Source organism: Henckelia pumila, chromosome 1 (assembly GCF_033568475.1).
Source record: "Henckelia pumila isolate YLH828 chromosome 1, ASM3356847v2, whole genome shotgun sequence".
In the NCBI taxonomy this organism is placed as follows: Eukaryota; Viridiplantae; Streptophyta; class Magnoliopsida; order Lamiales; family Gesneriaceae; genus Henckelia; species Henckelia pumila.
In genome coordinates, this window is record NC_133120.1 from 153788305 (window position 1) to 153813394 (window position 25090).

General features: G+C 33.9%; 2 protein-coding genes across 6 annotated transcripts; both read left to right on the forward strand.

Moving 5' to 3' along the window:
- The first annotated feature begins 6943 nt into the window (after nucleotides 1–6943).
- On the forward strand, nucleotides 6944–15346 carry LOC140875217 (dephospho-CoA kinase). 4 transcript variants are annotated; one of them, XM_073278831.1, is made up of 4 exons: nucleotides 6944–7000; nucleotides 7409–7600; nucleotides 7797–7942; nucleotides 14757–15346. In XM_073278831.1, the coding sequence occupies exons 2-4, from the start codon at nucleotides 7493–7495 to the stop codon at nucleotides 15199–15201; spliced, it is 699 nt and encodes a 232-aa protein (XP_073134932.1). In that variant the 5' UTR covers nucleotides 6944–7000; nucleotides 7409–7492; the 3' UTR covers nucleotides 15202–15346. The 4 variants fall into 4 exon arrangements, with proteins under 4 accessions (XP_073134932.1, XP_073134933.1, XP_073134931.1 ...); XM_073278832.1 differs by having other exon boundaries at nucleotides 6986–6989; XM_073278830.1 differs by lacking the exon at nucleotides 6944–7000 and adding an exon at nucleotides 7085–7306.
- Nucleotides 15347–16008: 662 nt separating this feature from the next.
- On the forward strand, nucleotides 16009–19076 carry LOC140893717 (protein LOW PSII ACCUMULATION 1, chloroplastic). Of its 2 annotated transcripts, XM_073302732.1 has the most exons (9): nucleotides 16009–16370; nucleotides 16691–16794; nucleotides 17034–17169; nucleotides 17272–17503; nucleotides 17626–17783; nucleotides 18024–18212; nucleotides 18435–18535; nucleotides 18655–18751; nucleotides 18922–19076. In XM_073302732.1, the coding sequence occupies exons 1-9, from the start codon at nucleotides 16083–16085 to the stop codon at nucleotides 18994–18996; spliced, it is 1380 nt and encodes a 459-aa protein (XP_073158833.1). In that variant the 5' UTR covers nucleotides 16009–16082; the 3' UTR covers nucleotides 18997–19076. The 2 variants fall into 2 exon arrangements, with proteins under 2 accessions (XP_073158833.1, XP_073158831.1); XM_073302730.1 differs by having other exon boundaries at nucleotides 17034–17503.
- The last annotated feature ends 6014 nt before the right edge of the window (nucleotides 19077–25090 follow it).

Here is a 25090-nt window from a genome sequence, read left to right on the forward strand (position 1 = left end):
AAAAAATTCACAACTTTTATTAAAAAAAATATATTTATCACAATAAAATTTAAAATAAAATATTAATTCTTTATGCCCGCGGGCCAACCCAAGCCCGTGGCGGGCTAACCCGCGCGGGTCACGGGCCTTGGCGGATTGGCCCATCTAGTCCCACTTTTTGTTGGGTTGAAAAATTTTAACCCAACCCACTTAAATTGTGTGGCGGGACGGGCCGACCCGGCGGGCCTAACCCAAATTGACGGCTCTACCTGCAGTTAGGGATGGGTTCGAGGCGGGTTTGGGCAAACCCGAGACCCGCTCCGCCATTCCGTGGACCAGACCCGACGGCAGGTCCAATCCGGATTAGAGAAGTTGGATCCGTCAAATTAAATATAATTTAAATTTTATTAAATAAAAAATTAAATAAGTTAAAAATTTAACAAATCATCATTAAATTTATATTAATAATATTTAGGACAAAAAAAATATTTCTACAAATTAAAATATATCATTTTTTTATTTAATTAATAATTAATAATAAAAGAAAATTCATAATAATATATTTTTATATTAAAAATATCATAATAAATTAAAATTATTTAAATCCAAAAATATTATAAACTTAAATTAGAGATAAAATATTGATTATGTAATATAAATAATATAATTATATATTATTAATATATATATATAAATATGTATATTTTATATTTATATTAAAGTATATTTAATATATATATTTTTGGCGGGGCAGGGCGGGTCCGGCCAATCTTGGACCCGCATGTGGATCCGCTTGGCGGGGTCGAGTTCAATGCGGGGCTGGGTTTAGACCCAATCCATTGCCTGCAGCAATTATTAATCGTCACTCTCATCTTATAGCACCCGGTAATTTTTATATGTAAATTCGCATGCATAATTAGGGAAAATAATTATCTAAAATTTTATATTTGGGTTAAATGACATTTATGTGTTATTATGTGAATTATATGCATGAGTTAAATTTATTTTAGCATTTAACTCGCAATTATTGTATTTTTAGATTTTTTTGGAATAAATAAGTTATTTTATCGTGTGGACGGACGAGATATTAATTTTCCATCCAAAATATTTTAGAAGACTTTTAGTGGCCAAAAATAATTATTTTTTAGTTTTTATTCCAAAAATTTATGGTATTTTATTTACATATTTTAGAAAACCCATTTTTATCCAAAATAAGTCATTTTAATAACTTTTATTAATTTTTAAAAATCCCTTAAATTAATATTTCGGGATTTATGTTTTTATATGAACAAATTTTAGGAGTTTAAAATTAGGGGTGGAATCGGGTCGGGACCCGTCCCGTAACCCCCTTATCCGATTCCCGTCCCGATAGGAATTGAGATATTTTTTTTCTCCCGATCCCGCACCCGAGATGTGTCGGGACCCGAATGTTCGGGATCCCGAACATTCGGGATCCCGTCGAGTCGGGAGAGGGTAATCCCGAATAATATTTTTTTAAAAAAAAATTCTATGAAAATATTTTTTTAAAAAAAATTTATGAAAAAAATCAAACAATTTCTTAATACATTAAAAATAAATTAAAAGTTCTTTATATATAACCATTAAAAAACTAAAACATTTTTTGTAGTACATTACAAATAAACTAAAACAACTACTTGATTAATAAAAAACATATAATTATTCATAATAATAAAAAAAACAAAATAAAAAATTATAACTCAATGTTAATATTAAAAAATATAAATATAAAAAAAGTTATATGGTATATAATTATAAAACATTAATATTAAAACATAAAATTAAAAAAAAATTAATTAAAAAATATTATTAAAAAATATTATTTTTATATTCGGATCGGGTCGGGAATCCCGTCGGGAAGGGTTGCCTATCCCGATCCCGATCCCGACATTGATCGGGTCGGAAAAAATCCCGAACACTCGGGTCGGGAAAAATTCGGGACGAAAAAAATTCGGGACGGGAACGGGTTGGGAATCGGGACGGGTCGGGATTTTTTAAAAATTTGCCACCCCTATTTAAAATTCATATTTTTATGGTATTAATTATATCTATCATAATTAAATTTTTTAAATCCAATTACTCCTAATTAAACTAATTATCCTATTCTACTCCCAAAAATATCTCCCAACCCTACGCTCAACTCGATCAGCCGCCTCCAACATTTTCTTCATCACTTTCTTCACGCCCCACAGCAGATATCAGACCCCCATAGCCGATCTTCAAGATTTTTCCTTCGAGTCTCCGCCGTTTGCCGTCCCGGAGCCGTACACGCGGTCTTAGTCTTTAAATTAGTTGTTTCAAGGCATGTTTAATTCTCTCCGTATAAGCTATGTATCATGTTTATATTCTGAAAGCATCACCTGTACCTTTGAATTTCATGAAGACTAGTTGGTTAGAATGTGAATAACTCAAGTTTTGCTTGGATTACTTGTTGCATACCCACGTTTTTAGGCATGGGGTTGGTCTCGGCTGTTGACCTATGGTTGGAGACGTATCTTAAGTTTCCTAGAGTTAAGCGTTGCTGGAGTTTGGGGCTGGAATGGGCTGTAGCCGTGGCATTCAAGATCTGGTGCACAGATCGCGCAGGTTTAGAGTTCCGGGAAAAAGAGTTCGTTCTCTTTGCTCGGGCCACGGTTTGATGTGAGGTTTGTTGGGTTAGAACCCCCTACGTGTTTAAAAAGTCTAGGAATTGATTTCACGGTGATTTATGGTTGGAGCAAGCGGCACGATCGAAAGTCCCGGCGTTACTCAGGTCTGCGCTCGATTCTAGGATAGGCCGACTTGCAGGGGTTGGTTCTCCTTTGTTAGGCCATGGTTTTGGCTGGTTTTTAGCTTGTTGGAAACGTCTTTGAATGTACTACGTTTGGACGGTGTTTTCACGGCCAAAGGTTGTCGGAGCAGGCGGCATGAACGAATCTCGTGGAACTGCTCAAGCTGGTGGCCGAGAAAGGGGTAGGGGGAGGAGTTTCGGGCTGGGCTGCTTTTTTTTCGGGCTGGGGCGGGCCGTGTCGGGTCCAGAAGGTGTCGGGTCGAGTTAGTTGGGTTCGGGTCCGGGTTTGGTTAGTTGGACTCGAGTATTTTTATTTTTAAGTTATTTATTAGTTTAAGTGTAATTTGAGTCTATTAATTTGTTTAAAAATTTAATTGGGCTTTTAATAATTTTATTAGGCCTTTAAATTATTTAATTAAGTAAACCCAATAATTTTCATGGGCTTGGGAGCCCATGAGAATTATTGGACCAGTCTGAAAATTTTTGAGCTTGTCAGGAAAATTATTTAAATATATATTTCGGACCAAATTTTAGTGCATGCATACATCAAATAATTTTATGATGAATGTTATGTTAATGTCGAGCATGAAAATATTTTATGGAAATTGAAGTGATGTGGCAGCATAGAGGTGGTTTACCACCGATCACAGAGGTAGTTTATTACCGTCATATAGGTGGTTTTACCACCGAGCACAGGGTAGTTTACTACCAGCATAGAGGCGAATTTATCCACCGCCACGTCCGATGGTTCTTAGACTGATCAGTCGCTCATGATTACGAACCACATTTATGGATATAATCTACACAGTTCTTTATGATTAAGACATGCTTATGTGTGTATTATATGATTTAGTACATGGACTTTATGTTATGATAAAAGTTATGGCATGCAAGAATTTACGGTGCATTATTTTAAAGCATGCATGCATACTCATGATGATTATATGTATTAGTATTATTATGTGCTTATGTGTGACTTTTAAACTTTGGTATTATGAGATAAAACATGTTGAGCACTCACTACGCTTATATGGTGCAGGTGAGCATGATGATTTCTATGTAACTCCTACCGGTGGCGAGGACGTATGAGTGAGCATGGCAGTTGCCCCGTGACCGTCGCATTGAGTCTTAGCATGTTTGAGTACTTTTGAGAATTTATAAAACATGTTTCGTATTTTCAGTTTCCAGTGGTTGAAAGAAATAATTTTATTATATTTCCGCATTCGAGGTTTATGGTTTTTTTTTACTTAGATATTATTATTATTATTATTTTAGCATGACGTAAGATTTTCAGTGGGTGAATGTTTATTATTTATTTAAGCTTTTGTTTTAAGAATTTTATTTATTAGCAGTATTTTAATGTTGATACATATATGTATGGGCATATATGTATAGATTTTATTTAAATTTTTTTTTTTTCACATTTTATTAGTAGTAGGCGTTCATTTGGTATCAGAGCGCGGTTCTTGGAGGGGTCTATCTACCACGTGAAGCTCAGAAATCCCACTGTCGGTCTGTAAGTTTTAAATGTTTTATTATGATTTATCAGGAGCATATGTTATGACTTAAGACTTTATGTTAGCAAAGTTTTAAAATACTTAGTTATGCATTGCGATTTACGTGAAAAATATGTGGTGATGCAGTATGCCCCAAGACATGTTATACGACAGGTTGACCACAAGGAATTTCGAATTTGGGAATTCGGTTTTATTTTGTTGAAACTAAGTTTGATATTTAGGATATATTAGAATGATTTCATTGGTAAATTATTGGGTTTGTGATGGTAAGAAGTAGCGGGTTTATCTAGGAAATTTTTATGAAGGTATAGCGAAAGATAGAACAATAAAGGTAAATTTCGATGAGAGGTATTAAGTTTATGTGATAGCAATAGAATTATTGCTTGAGGCGAGAGTAGGATTACTCGCAAGAATGATTAATCGAGGGTTGTATCATTTTTTTTCTTTAGTGAATTTAAAGTGTTACTTTATAGAGGCTAGTATATATTTTTGGGAATTAAGTCCGCATATGTCAAATTATGCTAGTGGGTTCACAGATATCATATTGTCATTCATTTAACTATTAAGGTTTTTTCCTTGACGAAAAAGTCATGATTTTCTTGGAGATAACACTTGACCATAAGGTTATAGTTGGATGGTTTGTGGTTTTAAGTTTGTACTCTTAATTATATGAGGTATAAATTGATGATAAGCATGTTTTGTATTAGGTTTTTGAATCTTTGAGAAGAAGAATAATCGTGGAGTTAGTTTGATAAAAAAATTGGATAATCTTTGATAAGACTTAAGGGTTCGCATGGTTGGTGTTACCAAGTAAATTGTATTGGGTTTGACGTTCAAGTCACTACATTTAAATAAATAGATTTGAAACTTGTCAGCCTGACTTATAGATGTTGTGATGACTGAATGATGAATGTGTAAATTTTTATAGGCTTGTGTAATTGGTCAGGTGTGGCGTAACACAATTGTTATAAGTTTTGGTTTCGATGTTAAGTATAATATAAGCTTTAGATATGGCCTAAGAGTGGACGATATATAGTCGTTTGAGAATTTGGGTTGTTGGTTCTACACACGTTTGGGTATTTGAAGCATTTGGAATAATCACGAGTCAACATAATGACTTGTTATTATAACTGTTATCTCGATACTTTCGTTTTACGTTGAGGTTAATTGTATATAAGTATTTGTATTGATGTTATTTCAATATTCTTGGGTTGTATAAACTTTACTTACGGGGTCATGTTATAGGAGTGTCTCCACCAAGATTTTTGTGATGCATGAGCAAAAAGGTACTAGTTGTGTTTTGACTATACATGAGACCAACATGTATTATTTGTGAGCGGATTATTCAGTTTATTCGGGGATTGACTTAGTATTTTGATTTTGAGGAGTTTAGATTCCATGGACTATAAGTAGAGGCAACTAGAAAATGATATTGAATTAACTACTGAATGTTATATGATTACGCTATTTAGAAACGATGACCTGTAAATACTGTTCGGGGAATTTCACTCCTCCAATAGGAGAATCTAGGTGCCTTAAGCCTAAACTAACCACAGAATCAAAATTCATATATTTTAAGCATATTCCTGACGTTAGGAGAATTTATGTTGTACATGATGTTTGACACTAAATTCACTTTTTGGGTTTCATGGATTTATAGCACTCGAGATTTAAGACTTTCAAGTGTTCAATTGTTGTAAGTGTAGTGGTAAATAGATAAGTTGAAGAAAATTGCGATGAATGACAGATGTTCGACTCAAAGATGTTTAACTTATAGAAGGCTAGGCTTATCGGGTTGGCCCGCTCCGCCATACAAAATAGGTCATAAGCTGCCTAAAAGGTGGCCCGGCCCGCCTAATGGTGGGATGGGGTTGGCCGATCCCGCCACCTAAAATCGGTGAGTTGGGTTGGTATCTTCTCAATCCGCCTAAAAGGTGGGCCGTCCGCCCCACCTAACGATGGGTTGCGACGGTTGTGGGTCAGCCCGTCCCATTAGCTCATTTTGACACCACTAGGGATGACAATTTTCTTCGAACCCGATGGGGAATCCGATATCCGACCCGAATGGAGGAGGGTATGGAGACGTGTTTTGGATCCGATTAAATAAATGGGTAAATGAGTATGGGGATCTCGTATATGGGGATGAAGGAGGATGTAGTAATATGCTAATTTAATTTTTTTGTTAAATTATGTTAGTTCGATGGAACAATGAAAATTATTCGTATAAATCTAATGCTATTTTGTAGGAGTTTTATTTTTTATATAATTCTTAGGTTGTAGATTTTCTTATATGTTTCATTTTTTTATTGTTCTCTTAAAAATTTTGGTATAAAAATCTAGTAAATAAGTATAGTTTTATCGAAATAATTCAAATTTGAAAAAATGTATTTGTATGAAGTAGATACGATAAATGAGTATATGGGTAGGGTATGGATATCCGATCCTCCGGCGGATATGGGGATATAGATGAAATTAAATACCCGATAAGTATGGGTATGAGTATGAGATGAATTTAATAAATGGATATGGGGAAGGAGACGCGATATCCTACCCATACCCGACACATTGCCATCCCTAAACACCACTACGTAATATACGACAACACCACTACGTAATATACGAAAATATACATTTGGTTTGTTGGGTTCTCACAACTTTGGTTCGGTGACAACACACTGGGGTGGAACCCTCGTGTTGGGAAACCTGTAAGAAACCTGTAAGTATTTCTCTTTTCTTGCTGTTTCTTTAATTATTGGTAAATCTGGATCTCTATGTTTCTTGGATTAATTTTTGTTATCGTCCTATATTTGTTCATTTTGCTCGTTCTTGAATTGGTTGTGGTTTCCAGTTTCTTGGATTAATTTCTGTAATCGTCCTATATTTTTTCATTTTGCTCGTTCTTGAATTGGTTGTGGTTTCCAGTTTCTTGAGTTTTGGTTATTATTATTGTTATTATAATTATATCTTGAATTTCCCTCTTTTATGGACAAAGAAAAAAGCCATTTTTTTAACTCAATCCAAGGTTTCTCCTCTTTAATCACAAATTTGTATAAAATACTTTTTCTTCTTTTGTGGGTTGAACTGATTTATAAACTTGTGAAATTTTTTTTCTCATGATCGACAGAATTCATTGTTAATTCAGTGGCGGGATTTGAAGATTCCGAAGGTTTACTGGCCATTCAGATCTCCAGTGATACTTACAACAGGCATGAGGATAGTGGGGTTGACCGGAGGAATCGGTTCCGGAAAGAGTACAATATCCAATCTTTTTAAAGCTCATGGTATTCCGGTTGTCGATGCTGACATAGTTGCTCGTGTATGCTTATGCCCTGATTTTCTCAAAGTTTATTTAAATTTTCAGCTCAAATTGTTTAATGTTCATGGAATTTGACTACCTCATCGGATTCAAGTTCATGTTTCCTGATCCCTCTTTTCAGACCTCCTAGTATTGACTATTTCCACTCATTGGATATGAACATGTTTTAATTGGTAATATTTCCTTTATATTTTAGAATGTATTGAAGAAAGGCACGAGTGGCTGGAGAAAAATTGTGGCGGCATTTGGGGACGAGATTTTACTGCCTAATGGAGAGGTGGATCGCCCAAAGCTTGGACAGATTGTATTCAACAACTCTTATATGCGACAGCTTCTTAATAGGTATTGTTTAAAATACCAAAAGAGATATGATTATGACGGAACCAGTTGTTACTTAAATTTTATATTTAAGGGCTTGTTGTACTTTAAATTTCTTGCTACCTTTTCTTCCCATTGATCAGCTCTTGATCTGTGAGAGGTGGGGTTATATGATGGCGAAAATTGGGTTTTTTGAGAGGCGAAAATTGGGATGTTTATGTCTAACTACAAAACACATTCCATTAAACCTTTTACTGAATAGTTGTTTTAGAGAGACAATTATTGTGTTATTATGTTGTATAAACTGTTAAACGTAAGTGGGGGCGTGGAAAAAATACACAAGTTTGAAGACACTGTTAAAGGAAGCAAAATGGCTAGGTCTTCTCGCAGGTGTTCTCACTCCTTGTTTAGCATGCGGTGAAAATAATCTCGTGCTATGTTTAATTACTTTCGATTCTTATGCTACTCGCTGTTGGGGAAAAATTCCCAATAAACTGAATCACAGAATCATCATGCTAAATTATTAAGATTAAATACTGTAAACTTAAGCGGAAGCGTACCTTAATTCTTAATAATTGACTGATGTAGATCTGCATGGTTTGGCCTTCCAGATCAACACGATTTGCCTTGAGAGTTCCTTCAGTTCTCTCACGCTCTCTATCTATCGATGGAAATAGAATAGAATGACTGTGTCGATGTAGACGTCGTGTGATCTGGGGACCATAACCCTTTATTTATATTTAGGACTTCTATTTAAGCCCATCAATCAAATAGAAAAGCCCACTAGTATCTACACATTAAAGGCCACACCCTATTAGATACATTAAAGCCCAAATAAACCGAAACCTTATTTAGATCACTTTTATGGGCTAACTTTATTGACAGTCCACAATACATAATTATTTATATATAAGTCAAACGTTGGATTTATGATCCAACAATCTCCCACTGGACTATATGTGAAACTTTATAATTATGTTTTGCAAAATAACCAAATGAGCTCAACTTCGCTGTCATTACCGAAATGTATCTACTGCTAATCCGGTCCATCAATCATACTAACATAGGATCAAAGAGGCTTTTGTCACATTCATCGTAACTCGACCCATCAATGGTCACATATGTCAGATAACTGAACGACATGGATTATGATGTGGATGTGTAGCATGGAAATTTCATGTAACGTGATCTTAACATGCCTATTTCCAACTGGTCCACCCTTAACTTTAGTGAGATCAACCAAAACAGAGTCAGAGTGTGAATAAACCAAAACCTTTATTTCTGCAGAAATAACTTTTCCTTATGTATCCATAAACCAAAAACCGAATCACTGAAATATGTCTATAAAAGAATTTAAAATTACAAACTCCCACAAAACTGAATATCTTTAATTGACTTAACACCCATATAAATAATGTGCACACAAAACCTTTTGGGTGATAGTCCCTTAGCAAATGAATCCACAAACATGGAGTTTGTACTGAAGTGCTTTATAGACAACTATTCACCCTGGACTCTTTCTTCAATAATCATAAACTTGATTGGATGCTTTATAACACACTATAAAATCTACTGTCATTACAAAAGAGACAATAACAAGTGACTTTTTAGTACTCTTTTGTGAGATAACACCTTTTGGCAGTAGTTTAAATAGTCCAACATAGTTTTCACACTATCTAGACATCCCTTAAATCAGAGTCAGTATACCAAATGATCTCAAAACCGATCTGACCTCTGATATGTGAGCATATAATTCCTTCTATTTTCTGTAAATTTCATAATACGTAATTGACTATTTTTCAATAGTCTACTCCTAAATTATTTGAATATTTGTCCAACATCCCATTCACGTATATAAAAGCTTTACGTGTATATACCTTAGTAATACATTAGATTCTCTACTGCTAAGTCATAAAGAATCTTTTGTATTTATTTTCTTTAAATCATTATTAAGGCAATGATTGAGACTAAATTGTCTCCCTCAACTTAGGGTATCAACTGGTTTACAATCTTGCATCCATATCGCTTTACAACTTTCTCGATATAGCTTTTCTGTGATAATCCAAGAATACATCGAGAGCGATCACAATGTATCTGGATACCCAGTACAAAAGATGCATCACCAAGATCTTTCGTATCAAAACTCTTAGCTAGAAATCTCTTGGTGTCATGCAACATATCTATATCGTTGTTAACGAGTAGGCTATCATCACATACAAAACCAGAAAAATATTTACTCCCACAGACCTTATGATATATACAATCATCGACCAAATTCATCTCAAAACCGAACGAGATGATCACATGATGAAATGTAAAAATATCATTTATTAATTGAAATCCAGTACTATGTCAATATATTCCTGAAGAATCTTTCAAAGAAACCAAAGAGAAAGATCTGTACAATTATATCATCTTACTGTGTAAAACCTCATTAATGACAAGACGAACCTTATATCTTTTCACACTACCTTTTGAGTACTCATGGTTTTAAATATCCATTTAGAACCAATGAACTTCACACTTTAGGCAATGAGACAAGATATCAAATGTCATTGTCTTTCATAGATTTTATCTCTTTATATTGACATCAATCCATTTCGAGAGTTAGAATTTTTATGACTTGATAGAAATTGATAAAATCATTTTCTATCATGTCAATGTTGACCTTATTTTCTTGGAGACATACAATCAAATTACCTAAGACTGTATTTCTTCTCTCTCGAGTAGAACTCCATAATGACAAGGTTATTGAGATGTAAGAGTTTGTTCTTTTAGAATATTTTTTGAATGAGAGATTTACCTAAATTGTCTTACCGTATTATGTTGTTGAACAAAGTCAAAAAACTAATTTTGATCAATGTCAATAACACTTGTAAGAATATTAAAATATTCTTTCTTAAAGACAATTTTCAAACTTTATCTCCCCCCACAAACTCGACATCCTCAAAAAACAAGCATTTTCCTAACTGAAAATCAAATTAATTGTGGGAACATAAAACTTTTACCCCTTAGATCTTTAAGAATCACTTTAATCAACTTTGTTAAGGATATATGCTGCAGTCATTAGTGTTTATCCATAAATGAGATATAAAAGTCATATCTAAAATAATTATCTATGAACGTTATAAATTATTGGGTCATTCCAAAAAGTCATATGGAAGACCCACTAATATCCATATTTATAAGTTCATAGACATCCAAATTCTTGTTGACTTCAGATCTCCTTTAATTTGTTTGTTTTCCCTTTATACATTTAACACAAATATCAAAATATGTTAAATTTAAAGGATTGAGAATTTCGTCATACATAAGTTTCTTTATTCTCCATCTGGAGATGACATAATATCTCATGTTACGACGTAACTGAATTCTCATTTACTGAAATTTTATCTTTGAGACTTTTAAATTTAATTGCAGGGACTCATTAAATGAAACAATTGTATCAACCGAAAAAAGATTATTGTAACGAGATGAAAAACCAGAGCCAACCAATTTTGAATCATGAAACAACCTAAATTTTCATTTCTAAATGAGCAAGATAAACCGAATTTGCCCAAAATAGAAATAAAAATTATTTCGCCTAAAAGTCGGTACAATAAATGTTTCATTCAGATTCAAATAAAACTCAGGTTTTAACAATAATCTAAAATTTTAAATTATTTCAACTTTAACTGTTTTGCCATTGTACACCGATGAATCTTTCATCATCATTTGAACTTTAGCAATAATAATAATAACCCCGCATAGACACACGGATGATAGCACCAAAATCTATCCATCATATGTGACATCAAAGATAAATTAACCTTAAAACAAACCAAATTTAGAAACTTTATTTTCATGAGCCTTTTAGCTCTACAAAAGAAACAATATTATTTTCCGATTAACTCGGTTTTTTTTGTTGTTTCTTTTGAAGTGCTATATCTGCAGCTTACTTTATCCTTAATCATTTATCTTTATACCTCATTGATAGTGAAGTTGTCAAGAACGTACAAAATTCACCCTTTCATTCTTGACAACCCTCATTTTCAATATTCTTAAGGTGATTCTTAACTGTAGTTATATCTCTTCGACATATTGCCCTAATGATTCTTAAATGACTACCTTAATGATCATCAAACATACAATTTAATTTCTCATATCTTTCTATCTCCCTCCTTTTAAAAGAGGTACTCTGATTCAAAAAAGGTATGCTTAAATAAATCTTTATTGCAATATCTTTGATCATTATTCCAAAAACTATCAAGATGTTTACTTTTTCATAACTGGAAGTAACGATAATCTTTGAAAGTCAGAATAATGTTGATGTGGACAATAAAACTAGCAGAAATATTCAAATAATAACTGAACAGAAAATTATCAGTAAATTAAATATGCTCACAAAAATGCCCCAAATAATTAGTATTAAATTCAAATAAAGGCAATCCCCATCTCAAGATACCGGGCACTCCATTAATATTTCATCTTTGGACAAAATATTAACTTGTAAATGATATCTTGGTGTAGTAATCAAATACTGATCATAAGAACATATCAAATAATAAACCTTCCTTTGGGCCGATTTATTATTCATATGTAAAACCAAATAATAATCACATATTTATTACCACAACTGCACATGTAATTCTATTAAATAATAACCTTCCTTTGGGCCGATTAATTATTTACATAAGTTACATGTACAAAACGTTTTATATTTCAAAACAAACTAATTTCCACAATAGAGGTCATTTTGGCGACATATTGCTTCAATCAATTTATCTCAAAATATATATACCTTAAATTTTCCTTTATTCAAATTTAATATCAAAGAAAATTGACCCTTTTCTTAAAAAATAAATTTTAAGTATTTTGGTCAAATTCAATTATTTAACCATTGATCGTACGATCAATGCCGACTGGTGGGCAAATCAGGCAATTTACTGGTCATGGGTGATCTTTTCGGGTTGAATTCCCGTATATTAAAAAATTAACTGACCCATGTATATTGACCCGATAAACTTAATCCATAGAAAATAATCAATTAATTCAAATAATGCAAACCTCATAAGGGATACCGAAAATTGATAGTAAATAAATGTCAAATAATAATCTTCCTTTAGGCCGATTATTATTCACATAAAAACTGAATAACTATCACAATTTTACCCTTATTTAAACACATATGTAATCATATTAAATATTAATCTTCCTTTGGGCCGATTAATACTAATAAAAATTACATATACAAAACTTTTTATATTTCAAATAAATTGATTTTAATCAACTCATTTTAAAATATATAAAAATAACATTATCATTATTTGAATAATTGAAAATTTAAATCTTTAAACCCAAAATAAAATATTGGGTTTATAACCAAATTAAACTTTATCAAAAAATGTGTGATGGGTTAGAAAATTTTCCTAAAATTTGTAATATTTTCGTTTCCTTAATTTTAAAATTTTTTTTTTTTTTTTTCGAAAATTTAAAAAATGGCCCAAAAAATGAAAAACCCTAACCCATCATCATCTTCATCCACGCCGCCACCGCCCCTTCCCGGACAAATTCCTACCGGCCAACGACAGCACACAGGGCGGCGACCACAACTGAACCAACACCGGCCCCGATTGCCCAGAGAACGGCCGGAATTTCGGCCCCGATTGCTCTGTTTCGCGCACAAATTCCAGGCGCAACTTCGGCATACAAATTCGATTACTTCGCGGCGTTTTCCGGCCAATAAACAGTACCATGTGAGGCGCCTTGACATGAGCAAAAAAACGCTTCATCATATGCCGCCGTAATCGGCCTGTAAGTCGGCCGATTTAAGCCAAATCCGGCGGCAATGAAACCCTAATCGGGAATTCGAATTTTTTTTTTTTTTAAATTTCGAAAATTAATCCGAAAATTAAAAAAAAATAATAATAATCTGGACTGAAAAAATTCGAATTCGATTTTCTATTTTCGATTAGACCAAATCGAATATAAACCGTATCTTAATGATTTAAACATGAGTGTCTCTGATACCACTTGTTAGGGAAAAATTCCCAATAAACTGAATCACAGAATCATCATGCTAAATCATTAAGATTAAATACTGTAAACTTAAGCGGAAGCGTACCTTAATTCTTAATAATTGACTGATGTAGATCTGCATGGTTTGGCCTTCCAGATCAACACGATTTGCCTTGAGAGTTCCTTCAGTTCTCTCACGCTCTCTATCTATCGATGGAAATAGAATAGAATGACTGTGTCGATGTAGACGTCGTGTGATCTGGGGACCATAACCCTTTATTTATATTTAGGACTTCTATTTAAGCCCATCAATCAAATAGAAAAGCCCACTAGTATCTACACATTAAAGGCCACACCCTATTAGATACATTAAAGCCCAAATAAACCGAAACCTTATTTAGATCACTTTTATGAGCTAACTTTATTGACAGTCCACAATACATAATTATTTACATATAAGTCCAACGTTGGATTTATGATCCAACACTCACCTCAATATTCAATTGTATCCATCAAGTATTTTTCAAAATCATTTGGTGGAAATAATTTTTTATTCTCTTTGTGTTGGTTGAGCATGCAGGCCACAAATTTCAATTGTTATTTTTGAAAGCTATTATTGTTGCCTCTAAAAATCACTTCTCAGCAACTGTTTCTTTATTATACTCAAATGGAACCACCATCTCGGTCCTTGTTATTCTACAACCTGAACACCACTGTGATAATTGGATATCACCGTCCCTTAATTATTTTCAACCGACACGTATGAAGCTGCTTGTCCTTTCTTCCCTATTTTCTGTGTTGTTATGTGAAACTTCAATTGATGTTTTGAATTCTTCAACAGGTTACTGGCACCTCACATTTCATCTGGGATTTTTCTTGAAGTGTTCAAGTTATGGTTGAGAGGTTGCAAGATTATCGTTCTCGACGTACCTCTCTTGTTTGAAGCGAAGATGGACAAGTGGACTAACCCCATTATTGTGGTTTGGGTTGATCCCGAGACTCAGCTTCGACGACTCACGGGAAGAGATGGGACAACAGTCGAAGAGGCCAGCAGTAGGATTGGTTCTCAGATGTCTCTAGATTTGAAAAAGACCAAGGCGGGTATTGTGATCGACAACACGGGAAGTATAGACCAACTGAATGACAATTTCAGGGAAGTGTTGATGCAGGTAAAGAGACCTTTAACATGGACGGAATTTGCACTCTCTAGAGATGGAGCTATCGTGGCTTTTGTTTCTATTCTTTTTGGTGTCATCGTATGTAGGAAAGTGTTTAAGGCCCTTTAATTTGTGGGATTCTGTCAAACAAAATGAAAAGAAATCTCAAATAGCACATTGGGCAGCAGATCTTCAGTGATCTGTTCCAAGTTTCATGTATTAATTTGATTACTCTTACATAGTTTAATCTTCTTGTTATCAACTTAAGTATGCATGTTTTTTAAAAACTACAATGTGTTTGGATGTCTGAAAAATGGAATTTGGATTGGATTTAATTTACATTTAGATTTGGATTTGGAATTAGAATTGAAATTTAAATTAATGAAATTTGAATTCCATTTCGGGGTGTGGCCAAAATTTAGAAATATTTTGGAATTTGATAGCATAAATTTTTTAAAAAATTAATTATTAAAATAATTTTATTGTTTTTATAAAATCAAATCCAATGAAATTCGAACTATTTTGTAAAGATTTTTACTAGTTAAATAAAATCTCATGAAATTTCGTTTTAAAATCTTACTTATCAAACGTTGAAATTGTATTATCAATTTCAAATCCCATCAAATTTCCTCTAATTTCATGATTCCAAACGCACCATAAATCTTCGATCAAAAAACATGTGGTGACATGGTTGCGTCAAATGGGAGTCTCATGTTTCAAAATGCAGTTCTTGAATAACATTGATTAGAAATATAACTTCAACGGATTTTGCAAGATTTAATCCAGACGTTATGTGTGGAAATTAATTATGAATTTTGGGAATAAAAAGGAATATATTGTTAGTTATTCAAATTTAAATTTAATTTAAATATATAAACAAAATGAAAGAAGTAATAAAATGAAATTAATAGTTAATGGGAAACAAAACAACAAAACAAGTGGCGACAATTGAATGCGAATGGTAATTGGATAAGATCGAGTTCGACTATGGCTCTTACTATGATTTCTCAATGGCCGCAGCAGCAGCTCTGGCGCCGCCCTACCACCGCCGGAGTCAATTGCCCTGCTTCCTGCCGCCGGATTCCATCGTCACCGTAATATCTAGAGCATGGTTTCTCAGGCGACAAACACCATTGTCCTCTTCCATTTGGACCTCATCAAAGCATACGAGAACTTCTCCCGACACACTGATCCATTGCTCTCCTTCTCCCACTCCTCCATCTACTTCAGAGGAATCGAGTGTGCCCACAGCTGAATCTTGTGTCAACTTGGGTCTCTCACTTTTCGCCAAAGGACGGGTACTTTGAAATTCAACGCCAATTTAAGACGAAAAAAGATGATTAATTTTGTCCTAATGCATTTGTGTAGCAAATTATTCTTCTTTGTATATGTTGTGTACAAAGATGGTCGCATTGTCTTTGGTGTTTATGCTTTCTCGTGAGAATTGATATAGCTATTTCAAGTGAAAATAATATCTTAAATTTCAATGTTTGAATGCAATTTCTCGTTGATTTTCTGGGATTCTGTTTGAATATGAAAAGTAGCACAGTTAAAACTTGTATGACAGATAAGTATATGAAGCTTTCTCCGTAGCAATCTTGTGTATTGTTCTTTCCAGGTTAAAGATGCACTCACACAATTTGACACTGCTCTCACTTTGAATCCAAACCTCGAGGAAGCTCAAGCTGCCCTGTACAATAAAGCCTGCTGCCTTGCTTACAGGTAATTCAAGAATTTGTTCCATTTGTGCATTTGCTGCACTGTAAGCAGTGGAGGCGTACATGAAATTTCGGAGGGCATTCTGGTTGTCCCGTAAGGATTGAGATGACTCGCTATCTAAACAAGTGCCCTCTCCTAATTCTTGTATGCAACAAGTCGTTTAGTTATAAGAATTCAACAAGTTACTATCTACAAGTGATGCATGTACTAAATCTTGTGTTCTTGTTTACTGTTTGAGTTAGGGGGGAAGGAAAGAAAGCTGCCGATTGTTTGCGAACTGCATTGAGAGAATACAATCTAAAGTTTGGAACCATTCTTAATGATCCTGATTTAGCATCATTTCGAGCATTGCCTGAATTCAAAGAATTGCAGGAAGAGGTTTGCTTCCCAAATATGTCAGCCACCCGCCCCCCCTTCGACCAATCTATTTTGTGTCTGGCATCCTGTATCTTGATCTTTTTGTCTAAATTTTGTTTACAGGCTAGACTAGGCGGAGAAGATATAGGCTATGGTTTCCGGAGGGATCTTAAACTCATAAGTGAGGTCCAAGCGCCATTTCGTGGGGTTCGCAGATTTTTTTATGTAGCATTTACGGCAGCGGCTGGAATTTCTTTGTTATTCACCATACCTAGGCTATTCCTTGCAATTCAAGGTGGTGATGGTGCTCCTGGCCTCTGGGAAACCTCGGGAAATGCAGCAATAAATATTGGCGGTAAACACTGTCATTTTTCTAGAAATTGAGTGGATGTAATGAGATGTAGATAGTTGTATTAACAAATGGAAGAAGACTTGTTACTTAGTTGTCAACTAAGTTCTCATCTCAGTGTGGTACAGGTATTGTTGTTCTTGTGGCTTTATTTTTGTGGGACAACAAGAAAGAGGAGGAACAGATCGCACAGATTACAAGAGATGAAACTCTATCAAGGCTGCCCCTGTGCCTTTCAACAAACAGGATCGTGGAACTTGTGCAGCTACGAGACACAGCAAGGCCCGTTAGTGAAACTTCTTCTCTTACCCTTCATATACAGTTCTTGAGTTGCACTCATCTCTTGCAAATAATCATCAAATGTGTTTTTTATTTTTAAGACAAAGCTATGGTTCATAACCACGGTTGAGTTACTTTCTATAATTCCTAAGAATTGTGTTTCTTGATTTTTCCCTTTTCTGATCTTTTCATGATTTTTTCCCTTTTCTGATATTTTCATGATATTATAGCTGCCTATGAGCTGTAGGTTATTTTGGCTGGCAATAAAGAAACTGTTGCTTTGGCATTGAAGAAGGCCGAAAGGTTCCGAACTGAGCTTCTGAGTCGAGGGGTTATTCTGGTTCCTGTCATATGGGGTGAAGGGAAAGAACCGAAAATTGCAAAGAAAGGCTTTGGTCTTTCTCCCAAGGCAGGTGCATCTCTTCCATCTATTGGGGTAAGGTGCACAAAATTTGTGTGTATAATTTTCGCAAACCGTGGCTAGAACTTCATAAAATTATCTTTGATTTATGTGAAATCAGATATGTATGCGTTTGTGTTACCACACTCTTGCTATTACTTGAGCATATCTTGTAGAACAAAACATATGGTTGCTCGGCTTGTCTTATATTTCACAATAACTCAAACTTGTTGGTACAATCTGCTGGTTTTTTGGCAGGAAGAATTTGATAACAGAACCCAATCCGTAGTAGCGAAATCAAAACTCAAAGCTGAGATTCGATTCAAGGCAGAAGTGGTATCACCGGTTGAATGGGAAAGGTTGATAGACGACATTGACCTTAAATTCATTTTCTTTATTTCCTATACACAAAAATGTATATATAAAGATTATAATTCGTCACCAGGATAAGGTTGCCTCTTTATTTTCTCATTACCAGGTGGATCAGAGATCAACAGAAATCTGAAGGCATAACTCCCGGTGAAGATGTTTACGTAGTTCTTCGTCTAGATGGACGTGTTCGAAAATCTGGACGGGTTAGATCATCCCTCTGTTGATTTTAACTTGAAAGAATTTGACTGATTCCACAATTACATAATTTCCATTTTTTTCTATTAATTCTACAAAGATCAAGCTAATATTGCCATCTTCTTACGAGATTAGACGACTCTGTGATGAGAATTGCCTCTCATTATTCTGTCTGCAGGGGATGCCTGATTGGCAAGAAATTGTGAAGGAGCTGCCACCCATGGAAGCATTTTTGAGCAAGATTGAAAGATAGAAGAGTGCTATTGAATTGAACTAAAGGATACTTTTCATTTGTTAGAATATTTATGCTTAATATCCATCTTTTTTTGGTTACCTCATCTGAATTTTTATAGCATGAAATAAAGTACAAATATAGTAGAGTGCTTGTGATCCGATGGATGTTTTTGAGACCAAAAGAGCCCAATGGAGATAAAGCCTTCTGAGAAACAGTTCATTATGAGTTAATTAATAGAATTAGAAAAATTATTTTAATTAAATAAATTTAATTTGATCTGAATTTGATAAATATATATATTTTAATTTTTTTTAAGAAATAAGTGGTGGGCCCAACCCGCCATAACCGACTTCAAAATATAACCTAAAAGTTTTTGGCTCAGCTTTCAAGTTGGGTGTGGGTGCATGGGTTGTTTATATAATTAACTGTTAGCCCAATAGATTAAATTCAACGTGAGATCATGCATTTTAGATAAACAAAAGATACCATTATTTATATTTAAAAAAATGTTATTAATAACATTCTAATTAAATTTAATGATTAGAAAGATCGCTTTATAAAACTTTCTTTGTATAATAAATTTTGGTATTATCTTTCAAATACATTGTAAATCAACAACTAAAATTTCAGTATTCTAAAAAAAAAATTACCAGGTTAAAAATAAAACAACAAAAAATTTATTTTGATTTTAATATATATAATTTATATGTTGCGCAAATTTTAGTAGTGTAGATATACGAAACAAAGTTGCATTGGGATATAAAAAATTTTTAAAAGCAAGAGTGACGTATGTGGGTTGGTTGAGCAGTATGTATCAACATAAACATTTTAGTAGTGTATATACTAGCTAGTAGTATATATATTACCGATCGAGAGAAGAATAAATGATGTGGTAAAATACAAAATGCACAAGAAACTCATAATTTTTTATGAACGTATAAAACACAGATAACATTATGCATATAATAATTAAAGAAATTAAGGAAGCTTCTACAAGCAACATGGAAGAAAAATAAAAAGGTACGTACGTAAAACATGTATATAATAATAATAATAATAATAAAAATAATAATAATAATAATAATAATAATAATAATAATAATAATAATAATAATTTAGTGCATGTATTACATTAGGTGATGATATATTCAAGTTTGAACTACCAAATTTCTTCCACATTTTGCATGGAAATAGTGACGGAAAACAAGCTAGGGAATCCGATTCCCTAAAAGATCATATTAAGACGTTATAATGATCTCATGCACGGAAATGGATGTGTACGTGCTTAATTAAATTGGTCTATAAAATTCACACAAGTCCCGGAGTTTCAAGTCATGAAAGGATGGAAAATTAAATAAAATGTAAAATTTTGAATGAGGAAAGTTGATTGTGACTTTAGACGTGCAATGTTAAGTCAAGGATGCCTCGGCTCACTTAACAAATCAGACGTGTAGTGTGTGGTCGGATAACATCTCGGCTTCCCTACCAAATCAAACGTGTAGTGTGTGGTTGGGAGACATCTCGGCTTTCCTACCAAATCAGAGTGGCAATGTGGAGCCAGAAGGACTCGGTTTTCTTTACTGCATAGTACTGTAGTCATTGATCGATAAAAAAAAGGGTCACAATCGAGAAATAAATTTAATTTGATCTGAAATTGATAAATATATATTTTAATTTTTTAAAAAAATAAGTGGCGGGCCCAACCCGCCATAACCGATTTCAAAATATAAACTAAAAGTTTTTGGCCCAGCTTTCAAGTTGGGTGTGGATGCATGGGTTGTTTGAATATTTAACCGTCAGCTAGATTAAACTCAATGTGAGATCTCAAATGAAAATATGAAACATGTCTTCTAGATAAACAAAAGATACCAGTATTTATATTTAAAAAAATATTAATAATAACATTCTAATTAAATTTAAAGATTAGAAAAATTTCTTTATAAATCCTTCTTGTATAATAAATTTTGGATTTATTTTTCAAATACACTATAAATCAACAACTAAAATTTTAGTATTCTAAAAAAAAATTTACTAGGAGATTGTATCAGTTAAAAATAAAACAACAAAAAATTTATTTTGATTTTAATATATATAATTTATATGTTGCGCAAATATTAGTAGTTTAGATATACGAAACAAAGTTGCATTGGGATAAAAAATTTTAAAATCAAGAGTGATGTACGTGGGTTTGTTGAGCAGTATGTATCAACATAAACATTTTAGTAGTGTATATACTAGCTAATAATATATATATTACTGATCGAGAGTAGAATAAATGATGTGCTAAAATAAAAAAATGCACAAGAAAATCATAATTTTTTATGAACATATAAAACACAGATAACATTTTGCATATAATAATTAAAGAAATTAAGGAAGCCTCTACAAGAAACATGCAAGAAAAATAAAAAGGTACGTACGTAAAACATATATATATTTATATATATAATAATTCAGTGCATGTGTTACATTAGGTGATGATATAATCAAGTTTGAACTACCAAATTTCTTCCACATTTTGGATGGAAATAATGACGGAAAACAAGCTAGGGAATCCGATTCCCTAAAAGATCAGATTAAGACGTTATAATGATCTCATGAATGGAAATGGAAGTGTACGTGATTAATTAAATTGGTCTATAAAATTCACACAAGTAATGGAGTTTCAAGTCATGAAAGGATGAAAATTTAAATTAAATATTAATTTTGAATGAGAAAAGTTGATTGTGACTTTAGACGTGCAATATTGGGTCGGGGGATGCCTCGGCTCACTTGACAAATCAGACGTGTAGTTTATGGTCGGGAGACATCTCGGCTTTCCTACCAAATCAAACATGTAGTGTGTGGTCGAAAGACATCTCGGATTCCCTACCAAATCAGAGTGGCAATGTGGAGCCATAAAGAACTCGGTTTCCTTGCCGGCATAATACTATTGATCGATCAAAACAAAAAGGGTCACAATCGAAAAATAAATTTAATTTGATTTGAAACTGATAAATATATATATTTTAATTTTTTAAGAAATAAGTGGCGGGCCCAACCCGCCACAACCGACTTCAAAATATAACCTAAAAATTTTTTGCCCAGCTTTCAAGTTGGGTATGGATGCATGAGTTATTTGTATAATTAACTGTCAGCCCAATAGATTAAACCCAATATAAGATCTCAAATGAGAATATGAAACATGCCTTCTAGATAAACAAAAGATACCAATATTTATATTTTAAAAAATGTTAATAATAACATTCTAATTAAATTTAAAGATTAGAAAGATCGCTTTATAAATATTTTGTGACGACCCGAGTTCTAATCTCTCAATAAACATTAATCAACAATAATAGACAACAATCAATGTCTAAACAAAAGAATAAAAATTTTTTTTTTTTTTTTAAAAATGAATTGCCCTGCGCACGCGCGGGCATCGCTCCTCGCGCGCGCGCCGGCCAATGAGCCCGAGGTCTCAAGGGCTGGCTCGCGCGCGCGCGAGTACTAGCTCGCCCGTGCGCAGGCTACTGCACCAGAAAAAAAAGTGCTCAGCTGCTGTCAAAAACTGTGTTCATGCATCCCTTTGATTTAAGATCATCTCCTACCAAGGTATAGACATGGTATAGTCAATAGCAACATCTATCATGCTATACAAGGAATACAATTAGATCACTCCAAGGCCTTAAAACATAACCAAGATGCATCAAGATACACAAGAAGCTATATACAATTCAAGTTCAAGATACATCATAATGTTTTCAAAGGATTTACAACATCTCACATGTTCTAAATACAATAACAAGATCATAATATCATCATCAACAAGTCTTGATACCATAATTATAACATGATTATGTTCAAGGCTCAAATATACATCATGACAGCTCATACAACTCATCTAACTCGGATCATCACGCTATATTCTCTCATCACTTGTTCTTCAATTTTGCTTTTGTCCGGATCCACTCCCTCCTATTGCAATGACACATAAAACAAAACAATAGCCGGATAACTCCGGTGAGAAATAGATTTCCCAGTAAAAGCGTCTAAACATGCATAACAAATATATATCAAAATCATGATATAAAGAAAAGCAATGCATGTTTTCAAAACAAGGTTCATTTCGTCATTCGTCGGTTGGGATCCCGAGAAGTAGATATCATAACTAATCCACCGACTCTCCCAATCGAGGTGGGGTTACTTATCTTGCTTCTCTAGACTTTGAAGCAATCATATATGCAAATCAGACGCTAGGCTAAAACAACCACCCAGGCCATACATATACGATTCCACAAATCGTCTATTCGAACGTTTCCGTTCATTTCAAATCAAGGAATAAGTCTTCAAGATGAATGCAACATATATCATCATCAAGGCATTCATAACATCAAAAACTTATTCAACAACTCAAATGAAAACACATAAGAGCAATTAAGCAAACAAGTATGTGATTTAGGGGAACTCGATACAAACCATCTCGAGTTGTAATCCCAATCAATTAATAGTCCACTTTTACCTTTCAAATATGGTGTTTAGGATGTCTTCGAACTTGTCAAAGTCTGTACAAGATCAATCACCAAAAACTCATCTCAAAATCTGCTCAAATTCAATCCAAACTTCAACAAGACTTCAAGGCAAACTCTACCAACCTTGTTCTATCTTCAATCGGTTTCGGAGTCAACGTTCTCGAGTTTACATGCCCTGTTTATGCGCCGAAAACATAGCATACAACCCAAGGAAGCATTAGCTAATAATCCAGCAACATCTAAGTTCAAGAACAATAGCAAATTGCTTCAAATCAAGAGTTCGACGGCATATCGGTATAACTCGGCGATTCCGAACATATCTACAACATTTCTAACATGTATATCAGCTGTTGAAGCTTCACAACCAACATATCAGCAGTTATAAGGATCAAATCATAGTTGGGAATGCATAAGAACATGATATACAAATCAATCTTCAACCCAACTTCAAGATTATCAAAGATAGAAGCTCAACAATCACAAATCATATACAACATCTGATATCTGCCATTTTCGAATGACCAAACCCTGATGAACAAAGAAGAAACTTACATCAAATTGAAGGTCATCTTGCAAGGATTCCAGAACATCTTTCGAAATCAAAATCGGATACTCGAGTCAAAAGATATGGCAATCGCAAGATGAAGAAATAAATTGGAAAGATCTTTGTTCTTGCCTCTCGGTTCCTTCTTTTTTTCCTTTTCTGAGAATTCTGATGAAACATAGTGAATCACACGTGCAATCCAATAAAATAACAAGTGTCCCACTAAAGTTCAAGATTTTGCACTTTGGCCCCTCAACTATGCAATAATTGCAATTCAGTCCTCAATTCCTCAATTTATTCAATTTCAATCCTAAATAATTTAAGAATATTGAAATTTAAATCAAAACTCCAAATATTCCCAAATTAAATATTCTCGGATCAAAATTAAATAATTCTGGGCGTTACAATTCTCCCCCACTAAGACACAATTTCGTCCTCGAAATCTCAAGTAATATCAACAGATCATATATCAAATATCAGATAACAGAAAATTAAAGAATACTCACATCAATGAAACATTTCTGGAAATCGCTGCTTCATATCTGATTCAGTCTCCCAAGTCGCTTCTTCAATACCATGACGACTCCATTGGACTTTCACAAGTGGAATAGTCTTCGTCCGTAGTTGCTTCTCTTTTCGATCAAAAATCTGAATTGGATTTTCAAAATAACTCAAGGTCTCGTCGAGTTCAGCCTCATCATATTGAAGCACATGAGATTCATCAGCAATATATTTTCGAAGCATCGATACATGAAAGACATCATGTATTCCAGATAACGATGGAGGAAGAGCTAATCGATAGGCAAGATTGCCTATTTTCTCCAGAATTTCATAAGGACCGATGTAGCGTGGAGACAACTTTCCTCGTTTTCCAAATCTGACAGTGCCTCTGAACGGAGAAATCTTCAAAAATACATGATCCCCCTGTTCAAAAGACAACGGTCGACGTCGAATGTTGGCATATTTCGTCTGTCTATCTTGAGCTGTCTTCATTCGTTTCTGAATAAGCTTCACCTGATCATTTATATCACGTATCATATCAGGACCAGTATCAGGT

Bases quoted from the DNA above. Each gene is read 5' to 3' on its own strand.
- LOC140875217 (XM_073278831.1), top strand. From the start codon at position 7,493: ATGAGGATAGTGGGGTTGACCGGAGGAATCGGTTCCGGAAAGAGTACA. The intron at 7,601-7,796 runs GTATGCTTATGC...TTTATATTTTAG, and splicing joins ATGCTGACATAGTTGCTCGT to AATGTATTGAAGAAAGGCAC. The intron at 7,943-14,756 runs GTATTGTTTAAA...ATTCTTCAACAG, and splicing joins ATGCGACAGCTTCTTAATAG to GTTACTGGCACCTCACATTT.
- LOC140893717 (XM_073302730.1), top strand. From the start codon at position 16,083: ATGGCCGCAGCAGCAGCTCTGGCGCCGCCCTACCACCGCCGGAGTCAA. The intron at 18,536-18,654 runs GTTGATAGACGA...TCTCATTACCAG, and splicing joins TCACCGGTTGAATGGGAAAG to GTGGATCAGAGATCAACAGA. The intron at 18,752-18,921 runs GTTAGATCATCC...TTCTGTCTGCAG, and splicing joins GTGTTCGAAAATCTGGACGG to GGGATGCCTGATTGGCAAGA.